This window comes from Primulina huaijiensis, chromosome 12 (genome assembly GCF_012295235.1).
Source record: "Primulina huaijiensis isolate GDHJ02 chromosome 12, ASM1229523v2, whole genome shotgun sequence".
NCBI lineage: Eukaryota > Viridiplantae > Streptophyta > Magnoliopsida > Lamiales > Gesneriaceae > Primulina > Primulina huaijiensis.
Window position 1 is genome coordinate 410399 of NC_133317.1, and position 21681 is coordinate 432079.

General features: G+C 33.6%; 4 protein-coding genes and 1 long non-coding RNA gene across 6 annotated transcripts in view; 4 read left to right on the forward strand and 1 right to left on the reverse strand.

The window, feature by feature from the left end:
• LOC140990512 (zinc finger protein ZAT10-like) overlaps positions 1-21681 on the forward strand; it is a 60204-nt gene that overhangs the window by 21913 nt on the left and 16610 nt on the right. The gene's annotated exons all lie outside the window — the stretch shown is intronic.
• LOC140989377 (calcium-transporting ATPase 1-like) lies at positions 2483-7778 on the forward strand. The gene is made up of 7 exons (XM_073458584.1): positions 2483-2929; positions 3749-3803; positions 3884-5823; positions 6261-6419; positions 6549-6720; positions 6786-7084; positions 7243-7778. Exons 1-7 carry the CDS (start codon positions 2756-2758, stop codon positions 7546-7548), a joined length of 3105 nt encoding a protein of 1034 aa, XP_073314685.1. The 5' UTR covers positions 2483-2755; the 3' UTR covers positions 7549-7778.
• On the forward strand, positions 10179-12562 carry LOC140990038 (uncharacterized). Its single transcript, XM_073459623.1, has 3 exons — positions 10179-10609; positions 10730-10856; positions 11615-12562. The coding sequence occupies exons 1-3, from the start codon at positions 10179-10181 to the stop codon at positions 12359-12361; spliced, it is 1305 nt and encodes a 434-aa protein (XP_073315724.1). The 3' UTR covers positions 12362-12562.
• Positions 13922-18186, forward strand: LOC140990465 (uncharacterized). Of its 2 annotated transcripts, none has more exons than XM_073460170.1 (13): positions 13922-14210; positions 14460-14628; positions 14829-14909; positions 15515-15597; positions 15684-15799; positions 15889-15999; positions 16173-16282; positions 16390-16699; positions 16789-16866; positions 16944-16994; positions 17086-17175; positions 17592-17669; positions 17921-18186. In XM_073460170.1, the coding sequence occupies exons 1-13, from the start codon at positions 14201-14203 to the stop codon at positions 17963-17965; spliced, it is 1332 nt and encodes a 443-aa protein (XP_073316271.1). In that variant the 5' UTR covers positions 13922-14200; the 3' UTR covers positions 17966-18186. The 2 variants fall into 2 exon arrangements, with proteins under 2 accessions (XP_073316271.1, XP_073316272.1); XM_073460171.1 differs by having other exon boundaries at positions 16959-16994.
• LOC140990372 (uncharacterized) lies at positions 19722-21021 on the reverse strand. The gene is made up of 3 exons (XR_012177641.1): positions 20622-21021; positions 19958-20112; positions 19722-19857 (listed from the first exon to the last, which is right to left on the reverse strand). It is a non-coding gene; the product is annotated as an uncharacterized lncRNA (long non-coding RNA).

The following is a 21681-nucleotide window of genomic DNA, read 5'->3' on the forward strand; positions in this document are numbered from 1 at the left end:
CTTTATATACACTGTACTATCTAATGTCATTGTTTTAAGCGAAGTCAGTGTAGGAATATAGGTATGCTTGTATTTGTGGAGACGATTTAAGACAATTCATTCGGCCTATTTTTAATCGTTCAGGGTATACATTCGCCATCTCTAGAATATGCTACTTCAGTCCTTTTTCCTTCAAGTTCGAATAGAGGCATTTATTTACACTTTTACAAGGTTGAATTCGGATGGATCGGTTTGATTTTGTGTGGATTTATTTTCATGATTGTATAAACTAGTAACGGATAGAATTTTAAATTATATTGAACAGTGTGGCCGCATACCGCCGAACGCACCGCCTATGAATGAGGCGGATGTTTTAGGCGGCCCAAGCTATACGGCGTTGGGGAGGTGGGTCGAGGCGGCGAGCAGATGGGTCGAAGCGGGCAGTCAAAATTTTTAAGTTGTAGTCAACACTTTTAAAAACCTAGTCAACATAGTCAAAGACAACTAATTTTAAATATTAAAATCCTAGCACACATCACTTTCTTTATTTTATTTTTGATTTTCACTCTCAATTCTTAACTCTCAACCACCACACACAATTCGTCCGTCGCCGTCCGTTTTTTGGTTTGCACATTATCTAGATGATATTATATTTTATGCTTAAACATTATTTAATTGCACATTTTGTATAAAAATGATTATATTACATGATTATCTATAAAAAAAATTACTTAAAAAAATTCAACCGCTTAGGTACCGTCTAGGCGGCCGAGGCGGTAGGCGGTTGAATATGTTTGATATATGATGCAACGAATCTTTTGATTTGCGTTTACCGATGTATTTTGTTTGTACAAATGTATTTTCGAAAAAATTATACGTTGATATTTAATTCTTTGATGTGGCAATTATCCTTTTTCTTTGAATCCTTGTTTGTTTTCAGTTTGGAATGTGTGGGTTAAAAAGTAGGTTGGTAGATGTTGATTTTGACAGTGTCACCAAACATTGTTTGAAATTTGTTGTGAATTGCAAGGTCTAGTTTATTTTGTTTATGTATTCGTGGAATGAACAGCAAGGTCTAGATTGTTGTCTCAATGGAATATCGAGATGGTAATAGAAGTTGTATAAGTTAAGTGTGTGCATTAATTCCTCCCACGAGTATATATGGTTTAGGAGAGATTAATATTCCAATATACAAAAATTAGGAAAATGTTGGTTCATGTTCAGACTTATATATTGTGCAAAAATATCCTTGAATCCAATTAGATCTCAATTATTTTTTTTTATTTTATATTATCTTTATGATGAAAAATATTCATATTGTGTGTCAATCTAAATGTACATCTACCATGCTTTCAAAAATTATAATAACCAAAATTCAAAGGATGATCTATATTTATTTCTGACAATGCACTCTCGATATAATGTGATAACAAGATATTAGTGCTACTAATATGAATTATGAAGAATTCATAAAAAAATAAAAAATAAAGAAAGAAAGAAAGCGAAATTGTGACAAGTGAAGTGAGATTAAGAAAGCGAAATTGATAACAACTTCTCGTTTGCATTGTTTAAAGCCCAAAATGTATTGGTTCTGTCTGGGCAGAGGGTTATGATAACTAACCTAGAGCCCATAATAGCCCAAAACAACAATATAGACTTCTATTGGGTTTTAACAATCAAATTACCTTTTATTCAAATTTTAAATATTATAATGATTTGTATATAAAACTATAATTTCTGCTTTACAAAAACAAAAGGGAACATTTTTTAAAAGGTCTACTATGTGTGTGTGTTTGTGTTTCTTTGAATTACCATATCCTTTGCATTTCATTTCAATACACACAGAAAGTTTATTTTTAAAAATAAAACAAAACATATAATGAATATATTGATGGCCCACAATCCTCGAACTTGTTGAATCAGCCAATTTAAATGTCTCCGTAAAGCAAAAAGCTATTAAAAAGTAAGAAAGAAGGAGAAAGCAAAAGAAAAAAAAGTCATAATAAGTGCAATAATAATGAGAAAGCAAAAAATTGGAAATTTGGTGGTTAGGAATGGCAAACATTTTAAATTTTAGTGAAGAATAAATTATTCATTAATTTCAGGAATGACAAACAAGTACTTATTCTTTTTTCTTGGTGTCCGAAAAGATTCAAATGACCCAATGAATAGTAAAGTATAATAAAATGAATTTTGAATTTTCTAGCCTCCCAGCGAAGTTGTAAGACGACAAATGTGAAACCCGATCCGCTACGTTGATATTTGTGGTTAACTTAATTTGACAACAAATATATATTTAGATTTATTGAAAATTATCTTTGAAAATAAGTATTTATATTATTATTATATATATATATAATAATAATAATAATTTTTTTTTTAACAAGTCAGGATATGAGATTTTGGGTATAAAAGAAACAAAATAAATTAATTAAAAAAAATCACAATTAATTTCCATGAAACTTCGGGCCGGACACGGTTTCTATATATATTGTTGAAATGAACAGTAAGTTGCTCGATTCTGCTTGCCTTCAACTCCTCCATTATTATTTCCTCGGATTCATCCGACAACTTGCTCATACTCATATTTTACTCTGTTTGCAGTCTTTGATTCTACTTTTCTTCTCAAGAACGGGGAAAACTGACGAATTATTCAGCTTCCTCAACTACTCTGTGCCAGTAGCTGTATTGTTGGACATCAACTGCGATTTTTTGTGATCTGTTTGTGTCACCTGTGATTTGTGGAGCAGTACAGATAGGAATAATTAGGCGTAGAATGGGGAGTCTTATGAAGGATTTTTCGGAAGTGAAGGCGAAGAATTCGTCGGATGAAGCGTTGCAGAGATGGAGGAAAGCGTGTTGGCTGGTGAAGAACCATAAAAGGAGGTTTAGATTCACTGCTAATCTGCCGAAACGTTCCGAAGTTCGTGAGATCCAGAAGTCTAACCAGGTTTTGAATTCTTCCATCTTTCTTTGTCCAGTTACCTCTAAAATATCTTCGCTATTGTGGAAATATCTTTTTTTGAGTTGTCGTTGACTTTTTTTATCCGATGATTTATTTTTCCTCTATTTTCTGTTATTTATTTTATTCTCTTATTCTTACCTCACGGATGAAGCGTATCTACGGATTTACTCTATTTTTGGTAAATCAATTCATTCCTGTTATGAGATTGAACTAAAATCAAACAATATAGTTGACCAGCAAGAACCGATTGGTTTAACGTGATAACAAGTTATGTATTTTGGATCAAGTAGGATCTCTGACGCTGCAAACAAACTGGAAGATTCTAACTATTAATCTATCATTTATCGTGATTTGTCAATTCCATACTATTTGTCCAGTTAGCAATTTTTATCACAAACTGAGCTTCTTGACAATGCCTGTCTTATCTTGCCGTGTGAATTTCTGGAGTTGTGATATCGTAATCCACGTGAAACTGTAAAAGCAACGTTCAGCCAATAATTGAACAGTTTATCAATTGCATTTTAGCAAAGGATTTGCTGTAAACATACTTATGGAAAAGAGTGCGCCATATTGAATTCTACAGTTTATGCATATCATTTAGGATAATATGATTATTAAGACGTCGTATACTATAGAAGTTGCATGATTTTAGAAAGTGTGTCATGGGGGGAACTTCGTGTCATGTCCATTTAGCAATGTAAAGTTGATTCTTCAGCTGTGAAATATTCTTCCTTTATATGTCAGAAGAATCATTATTGTTCTGTTTAATGGAAAATTTAATGTGATTATTTTATCATGTTGCAGGAAAAACTTAGAGTAGCGGTATTAGTTTCCCAAGCTGCTCTGAGCTTTATTCAAGGTCAGATTTCAAAAACTTGTGCAACCTAAGATTTAACATTTGTTGTTACTTTATGCTGATGCTCCGTTTAATACCTCCAGGTATAAGCTATACAGTACCAGAGGAAATCAAGAAGGCAGGTTTTGAAATTTGTGCTGATGAATTAGGATCAATTGTGGAAGGCCATAATTTGAGGAAGTTGAAAGTTCATTCTGGCGTGGAGGGTATTGCTGGCAAGCTCTCAACTTCTCTCACCGACGGGATTAGTATTTCAGATGAGTCACTTGACCACAGAAGAGAAGTTTATGGAATTAATAAGTTCACAGAGAGCCCGGCAAAGGGGTTTTGGCTTTTTGTATGGGAAGCCCTTCAAGATACTACCCTCATGATACTTGCTTTTTGTGCGCTTGTATCATTAGTTGTTGGCATTGCAACTGAAGGATGGCCCAGGGGCGCTCATGACGGACTTGGGATTGTTGCTAGTATCCTTCTTGTAGTTTTTGTCACTGCTACAAGTGATTATAAGCAATCATTACAATTCAAGGATTTAGACAAGGAAAAGAAAAAGATTACAGTTCAGGTCACTAGAAATGGTTTCAGACAAAAAATTTCGATATTTGATCTGCTCTCAGGTGACATTGTTCATCTTTCCATTGGGGATCAGGTCCCAGCTGATGGACTCTTTGTTTCAGGTTATTCATTGTTGATAAATGAATCTAGTTTGACCGGAGAGAGTGAACCCATAAATGTGACATCTGCAAATCCTTTCCTCTTATCCGGAACTAAAGTGCAAGATGGATCCTGCAAAATGCTAGTTACTACTGTTGGGATGAGAACTCAGTGGGGTAAATTGATGGCTACTCTTAGTGAAGGCGGTGATGATGAAGCCCCTTTGCAGGTCAAACGGAATGGAGTCGCAACCATTATTGGAAAAATAGGTCTCTTTTTTGCTTTTATTACCTTCGCTGTTCTGGTGCAAGGGCTCTTTAGCCTCAAGATGAATCAAGGTTCCTACCGGAGCTGGTCTGGAGATGAAGCCTTGGAAATGCTGGAATACTTTGCTATTGCTGTTACGATTGTTGTGGTTGCCGTTCCTGAAGGGTTGCCTTTAGCTGTTACTTTGAGCCTTGCTTTTGCGATGAAGAAGATGATGAATGACAAGGCGCTTGTCCGTAATTTGGCAGCTTGTGAAACTATGGGATCTGCCACAACTATTTGTAGTGACAAGACTGGGACCCTAACCACTAACCACATGACGGTTGTGAAAGCATGCATTTGCGGAAAGCGAAAAGAAGTTAGTAGCTCTATGAAAAGTTCAGCTTTCTGCTCCGATATTCCTGATTCTGTTGTGAAAATGCTTCAAAAATCTGTATTCAACAACACTGGAGGAGATATCGTCATAGATAAAGATGAGAAAATTGAAATCCTTGGTACGCCAACTGAGACTGCACTTCTGGAATTCGGTCTCTTTCTTGGAGGAGATTTCCTAGCAGAGCGACGTGTGTCAAAGCTGGTCAAAGTCGAGCCATTCAATTCTACGAAGAAGCGCATGGGTGTGGTATTGGAGTTACCTGGGGAAGGTTTTCAAGCACACTGCAAAGGAGCATCTGAGATTATTTTAGCTGCCTGTGATAGGTTTCTGAACTCAAATGGCGAGGTTGTTCCTCTGGATGAGTCAACCACCACTCATATGAAGGATACAATTGATGAATTTGCAAATGAAGCTCTTCGAACCCTGTGCCTCGCATATAAGGATATTGGAAGTGACTTTTCTGCTGAAAATCCTATCCCATTTGAGGGTTATACTTTAATAGGAATAGTTGGGATAAAAGATCCAGTTCGCCCTGGAGTCAAGGAGTCTGTTGCTATTTGTAAATCTGCTGGCATCATGGTGCGAATGGTCACGGGAGACAACATAAACACGGCTAGGGCAATAGCTAGAGAATGTGGTATACTAACTGATGATGGTATTGCAATTGAAGGACCAGAATTTCGGATGAAGAACGAGGAAGAGTTGCAGGCGCTCATTCCAAAACTACAGGTATTCCTATATTGGAAGTCATATTTGCTTCTTTTCATGTTTACCGTGATCAATTCTTTGTTTTCTTCCAATTACCGCATGAGCATTATTATTTTTCAACCACTTTCAAAATCAACTCTGAAAAATATACGCGTTGCTAACACTGCCTCAGTTCCAATAAATGTACAGCTCTAGAACAATTTCAAATTTTAAATTCTCACACTGAACTACACCCTTTTCTGATAAAATTATCCCAAGATACTTTCAAAAACTGACTTAAAAAATCTTTAGTTTGAAATAATAGGAAGCCCAATAAATGTCACCGAAGTCTCACTTGGTTGTTGGTTTACCATTCATATGGTGCAGACAAAAGTTCCTTCAATTTAGTATTTATTTGTGCATGTGGTTCAATATGATTTAACTATTTTATATTGATTTCTGATATTCTCATTTGGAAGGTGATGGCTCGTTCTTCACCAATGGATAAGCATATCCTTGTGAAGCATTTGCGATCCACATTTGAGGAGGTTGTTGCAGTAACTGGAGATGGAACAAATGATGCTCCTGCACTTCATGAAGCAGATATTGGTCTAGCGATGGGAATTTCTGGGACTGAGGTGATGATTTGTGTCAATTAATAGACTACATATAATATCATTGCGAGTTTTTGTATATTTTATACTTCTGTGTGCATTTTGTGAACCAGTGTCGTTGAGAAACTTACTCCTTGGTTTACAATTTTCCAGGTGGCAAAAGAGAGTGCTGATGTTATAATTCTAGACGATAATTTCTCCACCATTGTTACAGTGGCGAAATGGGGTCGTTCGGTTTACATTAACATTCAAAAATTTGTTCAATTCCAGCTGACTGTCAACGTGGTTGCTCTTATTGTCAATTTTTCATCAGCCTGCCTGACAGGTAACATGCGTTTAATATGTTTGCAAACTTGGATTGAAAATAGTCCTCACATTTGGCCCTTTCAGGCAGTGCCCCCCTCACCGCTGTTCAGCTTCTTTGGGTCAACATGATCATGGATACACTTGGAGCACTTGCCCTAGCCACTGAACCGCCAAATGATGACTTAATGAGGAGACAACCCGTTGGCCGAAAAGGGAACTTCATCAGCAATGTCATGTGGAGGAACATTCTTGGACAATCTATCTATCAATTCGTTGTTATATGGTATCTTCAAACTTCAGGAAAATCTGTTTTCAATCTTGATGGCGAGGACTCGGATACCATTCTTAATACACTCATTTTCAACTCATTTGTCTTTTGTCAGGTAATCTTCAATATGAAACAATGACTCACATTCCTAAATCAAGTTATTCATAAACATATGCTAATTGACGCTTTTTTTACTCTTCATTGCAATAAGTTTTGTTTACTTAAAAAGTCGTCTACTCCAGAATTTCACGGCAATCTTCACCTCTCTCACAGGTTTTCAACGAGATAAGCTCTAGAGAAATGGAGAAAATAAATGTTTTCAAAGGCATACTCAACAACTATGTTTTTGTGGGCGTTTTAAGCTGCACGGTTCTCTTCCAGTTTATTATTGTCCAATTCCTGGGCACTTTCGCCAACACCTATCCTCTTACGATTCGACAATGGTCCACTAGCATATTGCTTGGGTTTCTCGGCATGCCTATTGCTGCTGCTATCAAGATGATCCCTGTAGGATCGACCGTAGACTCCTCCAATTCGCGTAGTATCTATCTGTCACCCGCCACCGATTTGAAGCCTTAGAATAGGAACTGGGAACACTTGCGTGGTTCAGTTTCAATTTTATTCTGACACAGGCTGTGTTATTTATTTGAGACGAGGCGTCGTTAGAAGGATCAAGATTTTGTAAGCTTTGTTTAGATTTTCTTGTATTTGATTTGATGCACTAACTTAAGTAAAAGTGATACTATGCTGCTGCCCTGGCTTCGATGTAAGATTCTGATGATCGTCAATTAATTTTATTTTTTCCCCGATTTATTTGATAATTTAGGATTTTGATGAGTATTATTTAGGAGTATGTCTCTAGTGAGACGGTCTCACGAATTTTTATCTGTGAGACGGGTTAACCCTACCGATATTAATAATAAAAAGTAATACTCTTAGCATAAAAAATAATAATTTTTCATGGATGACCTAGATAAGAGATCCGTCTCACAAAATACGACTCATGAGATCATCTCACACAAGTTTTTGCCATTATTTAGTTAGGTATAGAGTATATTATGATAGTTATTTGAAATTCAATTAAAATTTTCCACTTATTTTATCAACAAAATTGAGATGATTTAATTCATGACATGTATGCATACTACTGTAATGGGATGATAGATTATAAAAATGATGAAACGTGGGATATGATTGCATGAGATGATAGATTATAAAAATGATGAAACTTAAATAAATGATAATTAATATAGAGAGTTCGGTATGCACGAATTATCATTAAAAAAAAGTGTCATAATATATATCTGAGATATAGATAAAATCAAATTTATATAATTTTCTTTTATAATTTTTTTAAAAAAGCATTTAAAATTATTTTTTTATTCTTAATCTCTTCTCACCTTAACCGAATAATATCAAGCTCGATCTCAGCTCGTTTAAGGTATATATATATTAATAAAAATCTAAAATTTTAATGTAAAGTTACTGTGATAGAATCTTTATTAGTTTACGGTTGTAGCAAGATAATATCTATGAGTTTCGTGCTTGATTTGATAAAATTACACCTGTCTAATCTTTTTTTTTTTATTTCTCTTATAGAAGATACATATTATAATATTTAAAATTTTGATATTATATATGTAATATCAAATATTAAGGTATTTAATAAATGAATCTTTCACTCAATATGTTAGCATATAATTTTTAAAAACTCTTTCCTGGGGAGAAAAAAATAAATTAGTTTTATATATTTTTCAAAATTTATCTGCTTTATTACCTATCTGATTTAATAATATCTGAGCCCAATATTTTTGCTTTTTGAAATAGATAGCAAATTAATATAAAACATGGGCAAAAACTTGTTTGAGACGGTCTCACAGGTCGTATTTGTGAGACGGATCTCTTATTTGAGTCATCCATGAAAAAATATTATTTTTTATGCTAAAAGTATTACTTTTTATAGTGAATATCGGTAGGGTTGACCCGTCTCACAAATTAATATCCGTGAGACGGTCTCACATGAGACCCACTCAAAAACATAACCTTCTTTTGTCACGAGTCTAAATACTTTAGGAGTGGGTCTCATGTGAGACCGTCTCACAGATCTTAATCTGTGAGACTCGTCAACTCTACTCATATTCACAATAAAAAGTAATACTCTTAGTATAAAAAGTAATATTTTTTCATGGATGACCCAAATAAGAGATCTGTCTCACAAATACGACCCGTGAGACCGTCTCACACAAGTTTTTGTCTTACTTTAGACCCTCTTGACCACTAATCTCCTTGGACTTTTTTTTCGATGAGGGGATCTCCTTGGACTTAAGTTCCTAACAATGATGATAGATGATTTTTTCTACCTAAATAGCCCGCACAATTGGGATTATAGGTCTCACATTTGTCACTAGATCAAGAAAGCTATGATAAAAATAATGATTTTTCGAATATATAGAGAACTGTAAAATCATTACGCAAAACAAAAACATATATGTTCGTCATTATAACTAACCAATACGGTGTTGTTGAATTAATTATAATTATAATTATAAATATTAAAATGCATGAATTAATTTTTAGAATTGCTAATTTGACATCTATTTTCATCTAGAGTGTTAATCTGATACAAACACATCAGTGCTACGTCAACATTCTATTAATGATACATCAGCATCATGTCTGAAAAAAGATTAAAATTTGACAATACAAAAAATTAAAATCGCAAATAAAGAAACATAAAATACCAAAAACCAAATTTAAATAATTACTAGACCAAAACACAAAATAACCAAACTTAAAAGACTATTTTGACTTTTATTTCCAAAGAGATTATATATACTTTGTAAGAAGATCAGGAAAGCATATAAACATGGTTAGAATTGGAAAATAGGTGTACTTTCTTTTAAAAGAAAAAACAAAAAGCTCATAATTAATACCGGTATTACTCTGCAATTAAATAATAGTATTTTAATGACGACCCCCTGGTCTCTCCATCTCTTTCTTTGTCTGCTCAAATTCTCAACCCTTGGATCGTTCTCAAATCAAAGGCTGGAATTGCATGCAGCTCGGTATAAGGCTTATTGAAAGCTCAATTCTCCCACATTTGCAGCACTCCAAACCAAATTCTTGTGTGTTCAAAGAAAACACAAACTTTCCTTTGAGAAAAGCTATTCTGTTTGCATAAAATTAGTTCTTGATTGATTCTCTCGTTCATGGAAGGTGGTGGAAGACGGGATTTTTCCAATGGAAATTTGGGAAACATTTCATTTTCTTTGATTCAACCAAGACCTCCGATATTTACTGCCATTGATAAGTTTTTGTGGGATCAAAATAATTTTTCTAATCCAGAAACCTTGTTCAGCACTTGTATAAATAATCTGAATGTTTCGTCCAACTTTTCTTCTGGTTTTGGTGCAACCATTAACTCAACAGATGGGGTTTTTGAGCCGAGTTTTGGACAAGACACCGGATTCGTGAATGACTTTTTTAATCAATGGAACCAAGATAAAGATCTTGATCACTCAAATTCTAACATTGTCGAATTAGCAGAAGAGAGTTCAGATCATGTGAAAAGTACGGATAAAGGTGGCTCTTCTGGTACACCAAAGTGGATCAAGGGTCAATGGTCCGAAGATGAAGACAGGTAGAATTTCATGATCTTATCTTGTTTAAAGAAATATATGGGTTTTGCATAAATATAATATTAGATGACCATAAGCTAAAGTTATTTTAAAAGGAGAAATTTTGGATTGGATCCATGCAGGAAACTGATTAAATTGGTGAAGCAATATGGATTGAGAAAATGGGCATCGATAGCTGACAAAATGGAGGGAAGAATAGGGAAACAGTGTAGGGAACGATGGCACAATCATTTGCGTCCCAATATCAAGGTTAATTTTTTTTTTTTATCCCGAGAACATTTCTTGTTCTTCTTTTTGTTACAAAATCATTTTGTCCTATTTTGTTTTTTCCAGCGATTTTTTAGTCTTGTTTCTCCTATATATATCATAAACTTCAAATTTAATTATCAGAATTCGTGGCAGCAGTCTAACAGATATTTCTTATTTTAGGCAGGTAACTCAAGTCTATGTAGGATTTGCGTTTTTAATAGATTTTTGACAGCTTGTAACACAGATCTGAAATCATTTTACTGGGCATCCTTGAATCAGATCATGGTTCTGAACCATATATATAGATTTTTTATGCATAGAATTCGACGTTCTTGTTCATGAAATCTTAAAATGATGCTGCAATAAACTGATGTTATTATATCTAAGAAATTTTTGGGGTTTTGTGTTTACACATACGATGTTCTACCTTTATATACACCGTATATAAAAACACTAAATCGAACATATTTTCAGTCAGTCTTTTCCGTGAATGTAGGGTTTGAAGCATGCATTTTCCAGATACAATTCCATGTTCTGCTTCGTTCTTAAAGTTCATGGGACTGTAAAAGTTTATAACCGACAAGGAACCAAAGTTTGTTAAAAAGGGGGCACTAACTTTAATATGTCCCATGTAGAGATTTTCTTGGAGTCCGTTCCCTTTTATTTATAATTTTTTTAAAGATATTCCCTTCATTTCCTTGTTTTGTATTTCCTTTCACAAATTCATTTTAATAAAAATATTTGGTGAATTTATACAGAAAGATATTTGGAGTGTTGAAGAAGAGAAACTATTCATTGAGGCTCATGAAAGAATTGGAAACAAATGGACAGAAATAGCAAAATGTATTCCTGGAAGGACTGAAAATTCAATTAAGAATCATTGGAATGCCACCAAAAGGAAGCAAAATTCAAAGAGAAAACTCAAGAGATCAACAGATCAAGGACTTAATGGGAAAATGCCCTCAATTTTACTTGAAGAATACATCAAGAAAAAGTACTTCAACAACAATGGATCCAGCAAAATTAATATTGTCACTATTAGTCCTAACAGCAATGACGATCCACATGAAATATCTCCCCCGGTTGGGACATCTAGTACTTCAAATGAGGATGATGATTCGTTATCTTATTTCACGTTCGAGACCTGTGATGATGAAATGAACTTCATGAAAAGTTTGTTTGGAAACAAAGAATCCAGAGATTCAATGGTCGAGAATGGTAAATTGATGAGTTCAGATAATGTTAACGTTGCTAAAAATGATGAGACTTCACTCGAAGTCCCAAGATCTGTTCATACAACATTGACTGGTGCTGAGAATCTTGTGGAGAATGTAGGATATGGCACATTGGCATCTTCCTGGGAACTTAACATGGAACAAATTGGTGATATTATGGGAATTCCAATACAGAACCAGGTTCATGGTAGGAATCTCTATCCACAGATTTTTTTTCGTTCCTACATGTTTGAGGAATCTATGGGAGACATAATTCAAGCTTGGCCATGAATCAAGGCATGATTACGAGTAATGGATCATGATTTTATTTGGTGGGCTAGCTAGCAATTTTCTGGAACAATTTCCTTGTTTAAATACAATATGTAAATGTTAGATTGTGATGTGTAAGAAAGACTTCTTGTCTCTAATATATGACTACTAATTACTAAACATCAGACGTTTGAACTTTTTGTGATGACTATAGGGATTGCATTCATCTGGACGTCATGATTCTCCCAGAAGATGCTGGTTTTGTGTGTTTTTTTTTTCAGTTGCATGCATTGCCAGTGTGATTAATGGGGATGTTTTCTTTCCTTTTGCATCCGTCATCAGTCAAATGTGCTAAATTCTTATGAAGCTTTTTTTCAACAAAAGATTTGTTTGTTTGCACGAGCAATGCCAAAATAAAAAGATAGTCTTGCCTCCCAACTGTTTCAACTACCCATGCATTACGCAGTCTTGCTTCCTGCATGGGGTAGTGGTGATGGTTAGCTTTATCAGTCATTAGTGATGTCACCTTATTACATGAAGGAGCCAGCCAGCCAGTACTCTTGTAAGAAAAAAAAAATACATGACTACTCGCCAACTCTCTTAAAAACTATATTTGAAATTTAATGAACTGTTAATTGGTCTGGTTGCAAATATATATTAATCAGAAGTTATTTTTTCCCTGTCATAGTTATAAAATTAACGGTATTTTTCGTTACACACACACAAATATATATGTATATAATTTGATTCCCACAAGCTATGAAGCATTAAAATGTATATTAAATCTACTAAAAAAAGTTTAAATTAAATTTCAACAGAGATGAGCTAGCCTTGTACGTATTTTCCACAGCAGTATGCTTTAATTTTACTCAAAGTAATTGTAAAACAAAATGGACTTGTAATATATATATATATATATTCACATAATTTAAGAACCGTTGAACAATAGATAAATGTAAGGAATCTCATTTGCCAAGTGAAGACACGTTTGACTAGGAGCACTTTATGGATTGTGATTTTGGTCATTCAGATACGAAACAAAATCGTGTTGGAGTGCAAACGAGCACGTGTCCAAAACAAAACGCATTTTCCCTACCGCGACCTGACGGCTATCGAAATCAACGGCCATTATTTATCCACGTCATCACCTCTCCAGCATATTTCCTTTCCCCCTCTACACTTAGCACGAATATTCCAAACCATTCCCTAAATCCGCGTTTGGCACCAAAAAAACAGGATTGTATCTTTGCAAAAATCACATTCCTTTAAAATCATTTTTTTTTAAAAAAAAAAATCAAATTATGACTGTGTAGTTTACCTTATTTTTAATCTGTAAAATGGGAAAAATTGAAATGACTTAACTATATGCTACTCCAAGTGCTTCCTACACCTCATAAATTGGATGCATGACATGTGAATTGTTCAAAAAATACATGTCAATTATCCAATACATTTAAAATTTATATATAAAATATTTCCTCCTTTTGTATTTATGAGTGGAGGAAAAACTTATTGTAATTCTTGAAAATATTAAAACGCCAAACAGGCCCTAACGAGTAAAAGATGTATATAACCTGTTTTCTTTCCGTTTTGCGGTATTTCCTCCGTGTATCTCTACGCAACAGCAAAAATTCTCCCAAGACAAGAATCCAACGCCCTCCCAAATTCGCCGAAAATTATTTAATGGATAAATTGGTTTCCGGTTCCAATAATCAGTTGTTGTTTCGCACAGTGTATTCGTGCTCTTCCCAATTTAAACTCGCCGATTTTCTCTTTTCTATCGCTCAATTTCATCGTTTCATTTTTTATCAATATTGTATTTCTTCTTTCTAACGTCGATTCGAGTAATCTCACTGCATCATGGGTAGAAGTAAGTTTTTTACAGTGCTCCCCTGGTATAATCGGGTCGATTTTGTTCAAAAAGTAGAAAATTAGGTCTTTATCGCTGTTTTCTGTAATTGTAATATGGATCATTATTTCGGATTCGTTTTTTGTTTTTAGTTATCTGGTTCTGGTGTAGTTTGTCATCCATTGACTGAAAATTTGTGTTTATTTTTGAGTTAGCCAGCATATGGAAATCGAAAATTTATTTTTATGTGATTAATTTGTGGATATTTAGGAAGTTCTCAGAAAAAGAATGCTGCTATGCTGGATAGTGATGATGCCGACAGTGTAAGTTCATCATCAACTGTGCAAACAGATAACATGTTGATGTCTAGGGTTGAGGAAGTGCAGGTGGGTACAGAGACTTTCCTTGATCATTGCTTGGACGCCTTGTATGAGAAGAGGTAGTTCGACAATTTTTTTGTTATTTGGTCATTGTGGTATTAGATAGAAATAAAATGGGTGTGAATACATGCAAATGCTATCTTCTTCTGCCTTTTGCATAGATTTAATGATTGGTAAATGGATTCGTTGAAACACATCAGTTGACCAAAGGAAGGAGATAAAGAACACTAACAAAAATGTTTTTTAATTTTGTTTTCAGAGGGTCTACGAGAGAAAAGGCGTTGGCATCAATAATTGAAGCCTTTACCAACAGCTTGGAGCATGAGTTTGTTGAAAAGAAGTATGCTTATTCTTTGTTTCTGGTGTTTTAGTAGTTAGCTCATTAGCCCATCTAATATCTTTAATTTTTTGTACCTATTGTCAAAAATTGAGTGTTCCATTATGAACCATCTTTTGGTGTTGTTGATTGGTCAATGAACGCAACAATTACTAGCACATTCAACATTATTTCTAAAAGGGAAATAATGAGTGGTATGTTGAACTTATGTAAAATTTAAATTGATACTCTAATAAATAATATGTTGCATGTAAAGATTTGAAGGTGTCATTGTATCTAAATTGGCAAGGAATCTATACTACAAATGAGTCGAGTTTATAGTTCAGAAAAGGGAGTGTTCATTGATATGGGACATGACACTGAGTTGATGATCAGATGATATGCTTTGAACCTTTTTTAAACTTTTCGTGTATTTCTCAACACTTCCAATTTTGATTTGCCAGATGAACTTCTTCCCTATCTTGATAGTTTTCAGCAATTGGTTAAGGGTTCATACATGTTAAATGTCGAGGGATTGAATTTTGATTTTTCATTGAAGTTTTAGTGTCCCTTCTTTCTTATGAGGATTGTCATTTAGGTTCAAGAATATTATTCTGACTCTCTTTTAGGTTTGCTACATCACTGCACCAATGCTTGAATTCAATCAAGAAGGGTTCGGCCAAGGAGATTGCTTTGGCATCTCACGTTATAGGTGTTTCCCATACCCTTGGTACAATCATCCTTAATCTGGGAGCTTATTAGTAGGCTAACTTTTATTCATTGTGCATCTACTTCTAGGACTTTTAGCCCTGACCACAGGTCAGGGTGGGAAAGCACAAGAAATATTGGAAGAATCAATTTCTCCTATATTAGAGGCTCTTAAAACTCGGCCTGAAATATCTAAAATATCTTCGGTAAGCAAAATGTTACCGCCCACATTGTTGTCTTACCGTGTATTGATACCTGAACTAATGTTTTGTGGAATCATGCTGGCTTATTACAGTTGCTTGAATGTTTGGCTGTTATTACATTTGTTGGTGGTGAAGAACCAGAGGAAACAGAGAAATCTATGCAAATAATGTGGCAAATGGCCCATCCAAAATTGGGTACCAATGTATGTATGTGTTTAATTAATTTGGGTTAGATATCTTTGCTTATGCTGCATTGTGTTGAATGTACGCACACACATTCATAAAGTTCAGTAATTACTGGATGCAGTTCAGTTGTTTCTCAATTCTCAGTCATACTATCGGTAATGTTTCTGTTTGTTGCATTTGGAAACTTTAGGTTGCTGCTGCCAAACCTTCTCTGGCAATGATAACGATGGCTGTCTCTTCCTGGTCATTTCTTCTTACCACCATGAGTGGACGAACTCTGAACCCAAAAATTTGGCAAGAGTTAGTGACATTTTATGTTTAGCTTGACTTTCTCATCATTATGTATGCTTGTAATTAAGTTCCAATGCTTATTCTAGTTTGTGAATGTTCTCTTGAAAATAATGCAGGTCAATCACCTATCTCTCTAGTCTGCTGGACAAGGATGACAGATCACTACGAATTGCTGTTGGTGAAGCACTTGCTTTAATTTTTGAGATAGGGAGCCTGGAGAAATTCTGTGGTGATGCTAAAGTCTCTGGCGACGCCTCTGTGGATAACGTGAATGATTCTCGAAAATTAATGTCAATACATGGGTTAAGAAATAAAATTCTTAATCAAGTGAGAAGCCTCTCTTCTGAGGCAGGTGGTAAAGGTTCTGCCAAGAAAGATCTCAATAGTCAGAGGAATATATTTCGAGATATTGTGGATTTTCTTGAGGTCATTTATTTAATCTAATATGCTTTATATTGGAACTATTGTTGAACAAAATAAGTTGAATATCAGCTCAAAAATTAATAATGTATCAGGATGGTTATACTCCTGAAACATCAATGAAGATTGGTGGAGATTCCTTAAATATGAATACATGGGCTGAATTGATACAGGTCTTTATTATCACCTAGAATATTTACCAAGGTGATATCTTTTTGGGATTGATCTTTCTAATTTTTGTAACTGATAGCTAAACTTCTTGAAGCATTTTCTTGGAGGAGGATTTCTGAAGCACATGCAGGTACAATTCTATCTAGATTTTTGAAGAATGGCTACTATTCACTATGCTTTCACAGATATTATCCATTTGTTTCTTTGTCCTGTTTTTATAGGAAAATCAATTCCTACAAGATACCCTTGGTTTCACTCCTAAGAAAAAGCTTCTTGCAGGAGTTGAGAATCGTATGTCAAATGGTGAAAAGGTTTGTCTGATATTACATTCCCAAAGCTGTTTCCTTTTGTTGTGGTTAAGTATCTCTCTCGTCTTATCTTTAGATTGGATGATAATGTTTGTCGTAGAATGTAATTGTTACGATGCAGTCTTATCCCAGTCTCGCGGTTTGCTAATAACCTATGTATTCATATTTTGTTAAAGAAAGTTTTTGACACCAAAGTCTGGAACCCTTGGATGCAGACGTTAAATTTTTTATTCAACTTGATGTTTGATTATTTTCTTCTCTTTGTTATTTTACTTAATTTAAAATATATTATATTGTGGAGTCGGGCTGTCATGATATGATATCCAGTAGTAGAATATGGTATTTTGCTCATCTGTCAATCCTTGTCATTTACTTCTTTGTCCTTTTAAAAGTTCTCTTTACTGCTCCTTGCTTGACAGAGGATGTACAAGTCTCCCAACTCTGCCCTTAACAAGGCAAGAACACAATTACTAAACAAACAGCGGATGTTATCTCAGGTATTTCATTTTCTTCAAGTCTTATTTTCGCTGTGGATGATATTTCACATTCATATGCGTCTCTTTCCCCGGGCAATTAATAAAAATTAAATTGGCAGCATGCACAATGTAATATAATTACATCTGGTAATCTTTTTTGTTTACCTGCTTTCACATTCACCTTTTTGTTCAACATGCAACTTCAATACTATGCTATGTTATCTAAGCGTAGTCTCTTCATGGATTTGATCAGCTAGTACAATTATCTGCAGGATATGAACTCTGGCCACTATGCAGTTGCCTTTGCTGATGAATAAATCACCCTCTTCTTTTGCATTTTTATATTGAAGAAAGCGTTGAAATATTTAATTGCATTTTTAAGAACTATATTTCCAGACAAAAAAGAGAGGCTATCCATTGCCAGAACATATGTAAGCAGACCACCCAAAACCAGGTGGGTATGGGACTATCTGCCTCTGTTCATCATCGGGCTGTTTGCTGTCTTTAATGTTGGATGTTACAATAAGTTTCAAGTTAACGTTGAGTTTGTAGTAGTGGCTACATTAATGGATAAAATATTTTTATCCATTAATATTAATTTTTTTATCGATTTGATTTTTAAAGAATAAGTCAATAATTTGTTGTAATTAAATTTTAATTATTTAAGTTAATTTAATATATATTTTTGATTAAGTAATATATATTTAAAATTATGGAACAATAATATTTCAATATGAATAAAAATAGTTTCATTATTTTAGCAAAATGTTCTGGTGATAATATCTTAATTTTGTTTTTACAATATGTTTTACTACAAAATAAAATAAAAATTAATTTGTACTTCAAAATATAGTCGTTTAAGTATTTGTAATTATATAAAATTTTAATATATTTAATTTTATATAATTATCTGTATACATGTTCATAAATTTTTAAAAATATAGAATTAGTTACACAAACTATATTTTTGAGTGAATAAATTTTTTTATTCATTATCATATAGATGGGTTTTAAGTTCAATCAAAATCAAGTCATATATGAACATAATATAGAAAATAATTTGCATAATAATTAATAAAATAAATTTTAATTATTAAAAATAATTATTTCTTTACAGGAATCAAATATTCTAATTGTTTTGTTATTTAGTGTAATAATATTTTTATTAAAAATTAATAAATATGATTTTAAATCTCACAACTTTTGTAATCAGAAGTCGAAAATAAACAAATATTTCTAAAAGAATTGGAAAATATACGGAGAAGATAAGTATGAATTAACTAGGATTTGAATAGAGATTAAATTTAATAGAAATGAAAGTGAGTACATGTGAGTTTGAGACATATTTCATTTATAAATTACATTCATACATTTAGGTTGAAGGAAATATAATTTTTGACATTTTAGAGTTGTATTTTAAGCTTTGATTCTTGTACTTAATTAGAATTTTATGTAGTCATTAAAAATCTATTGACATATTGAATACCTATAGATTTTTGTAAAATTTTTAAAAGTTAAGTTTGAACATCACGTAACTTTTCAAAACTCTACAAAAGTTTACTTTGAATATTAATAACTTTTTTAGATTATATAAATGATTAGATTGAATACAACTGTACTTTTAAACTCCACAAAAATCATTAAAAATATATAAACAATACGGTCTCTAATATTCTAGAGGTAGATTTTTTATGAAATCCAAAAATATTTTTGTAGATTGTTAAAAAATCAATTAGTATTCAGTCTCGATTTTAGAAATGATATGTAACTCGTCAATTCAAAACTTCAATAGATTTTTAATAACATCATGAAATTCATTAAATACAAATATTAAAGCACAGAACACAATTATAAAAAATAAAAAAATGGTTTTGATTAGTTCAAAAATTTGAGTGGATTTTTAAAATCTTTGAGTTGCTAAGATATTAAATCAACCAGCTTCATCTCATTCGAATTTCCCCTGCTACATGTTGTTATAACCAGACAAGAAACCTGATGAAGTTGTTTATGTCATCATTCCTCCCAGGAATTGACTGCTCATGTTCCAGATTTTATTATCAGGTGGTTAGCATCAAAACTGAATTATACTATTCATAGATAAAGTAAATAGAACTATATCTAAAAAGGAGAATGAAAAATAAACAGACCAGTATGATCTTTTGGACTCAGGGTATCAGCAGATTTAGCTCCAGGATCCCGATTTGAAGATCTGCAGCGAAGGAAAATGATCATTAGATACAGAACCAAACAAACATCTCAGTGTAATAATAGATGTACAGAAAATAAGAATGGGCTCCATTGTAACATACAATCGTTACAAGACCATGAAGACCCTCCTACATAGCTCAAATTCATCTACAATCACTCCTGCAACTATTCCTAGGACTCCATGGTGAGGAAAATCATACAAACGACTTCTAAATTTCAGAAAGCTTTCAAGGAAATCATATAACATCTGTACACACTGAAAAAACAGGAAAGTAGTTAAAAAGACTAAACTGTGGCTTGACTATCAAGAAAAAAGCCAACAACAAAAATAAAGGAATAATTAACCAATACCAATATCTTGAGGTATGTAGAGAAGACATGATGATCACGATTGAGTTCACTGTATCACAAGGAATATTCAAAATTTTCTAAATCTCGATTACATTAGTTTTCAACAATTCAAATTGTGCACAAAATTTAGTAACACAGTCTTTTAAAGAATTTCATTTGAATAAGTAACATGCAACAAGAACAGTCCCTCATGGAAGCGCTCCCAGGAATCAACACCCACAAAGTTCCGTAGCAAAAGTTTAGAAAATAACAAATTTTTGAACAAACCAAAATATGTATAACAGAAGAATCCAGTCTGCGCGATCACCATGCAACTAAAACCATCGAAACACAAATTTCAATAATCACCATTCACAAAAACAACCTTCTCTCCAAAAAAGTTTTGGACCCAGTTTGAGCAAACGAGACAACTACCTATTCAGAAAATCAACAACATGCTGTGACTCCACAGGATCCAATCCACCCTCGTCAGCCCGAAGTCCCGCAGCAACCGCCTCATCTTGGGGTAAATAAAATTACAAATCTACAAGTTGCAGAGCTTTTACTCACCCATTCCCCGTTTCACCCATCGTAACTCTGCCCGTCGACGCGATTTCAGCATCCCTGCCGCCTCCTCCATCTGCAGCGGCGGCGGAATCATCACGGAGAGAGCTAGAGAGTGTCGTTTGACGAGTGATAAGCTTCTGGAAATCCGTCTTGGGAACAAATTTTTTCTGGGGTTTAGAGTTAAATCAAATCGGAGCAGCTGAAGCGATGGAGGAGGAGTTGGGTAACGGTTTGGATGACCTCGTTTCCGGTCATGTGTGCTGATTCGATATGGTGAGGCCCAAATTATAACAATATCGGGCTTACGCCTTGGGCCAAAATTTATCATTAATAGTTGACTAATTAATTTAACTCTACGTGGTTTGACTATGAAATCCACTATTTATATTAGTTATTATGCACACGCGATGCGTGTGTGTACAATCTTTTTTATTATTATCGATGGATTAAAGTAAAATTTGACAAATTATGGAGGGACTAAATTGATATTTGAATTGTTGAAATAAAAATAAAAATGTGTGTTGAAATTAAAACAAAAAAAACAAAAAACAAAAGTGTAATATTAATATCATATAAGAGTAAAATTGGAAAAAAAGTTGGTGTCCTCTCTAAATAGTTATTATCATGTCCTCACACTTAATATAATAGTATAGAAGTATAGATTTCTTATCTATATTTTACTATATATATAATTATCAGGCGCAAGATCTCTATTTTTTACTTAAAATTCATCAATTTTCTTTGGCTAAAGTGAAGATAACGTACAAAGTGAAAGAACTCATCAAACATAAACCTTGAAGAAAATTTATTATTGCAATATCATTGCACCTTTAATATATGAAGAAAAGTTATATATAGACGTACATATATATATCTGTGTTGTGTTGTGTTGTGTGTTGTGTATTTTTGATCTCCTTGAGGCTCCACA

Bases quoted from the DNA above. Each gene is read 5' to 3' on its own strand.
- LOC140990465 (XM_073460170.1), top strand. The intron at 14,910-15,514 runs GTATGCTTATTC...ACTCTCTTTTAG, and splicing joins CATGAGTTTGTTGAAAAGAA to GTTTGCTACATCACTGCACC. The intron at 16,000-16,172 runs GTATGTATGTGT...TGGAAACTTTAG, and splicing joins ATCCAAAATTGGGTACCAAT to GTTGCTGCTGCCAAACCTTC.
- LOC140989377 (XM_073458584.1), top strand. From the start codon at position 2,756: ATGGGGAGTCTTATGAAGGATTTTTCGGAAGTGAAGGCGAAGAATTCG. The intron at 2,930-3,748 runs GTTTTGAATTCT...ATCATGTTGCAG, and splicing joins AGATCCAGAAGTCTAACCAG to GAAAAACTTAGAGTAGCGGT. The intron at 6,721-6,785 runs GTAACATGCGTT...TGGCCCTTTCAG, and splicing joins TTCATCAGCCTGCCTGACAG to GCAGTGCCCCCCTCACCGCT.
- LOC140990038 (XM_073459623.1), top strand. From the start codon at position 10,179: ATGGAAGGTGGTGGAAGACGGGATTTTTCCAATGGAAATTTGGGAAAC. The intron at 10,610-10,729 runs GTAGAATTTCAT...GGATCCATGCAG, and splicing joins TGGTCCGAAGATGAAGACAG to GAAACTGATTAAATTGGTGA. The intron at 10,857-11,614 runs GTTAATTTTTTT...GAATTTATACAG, and splicing joins ATTTGCGTCCCAATATCAAG to AAAGATATTTGGAGTGTTGA.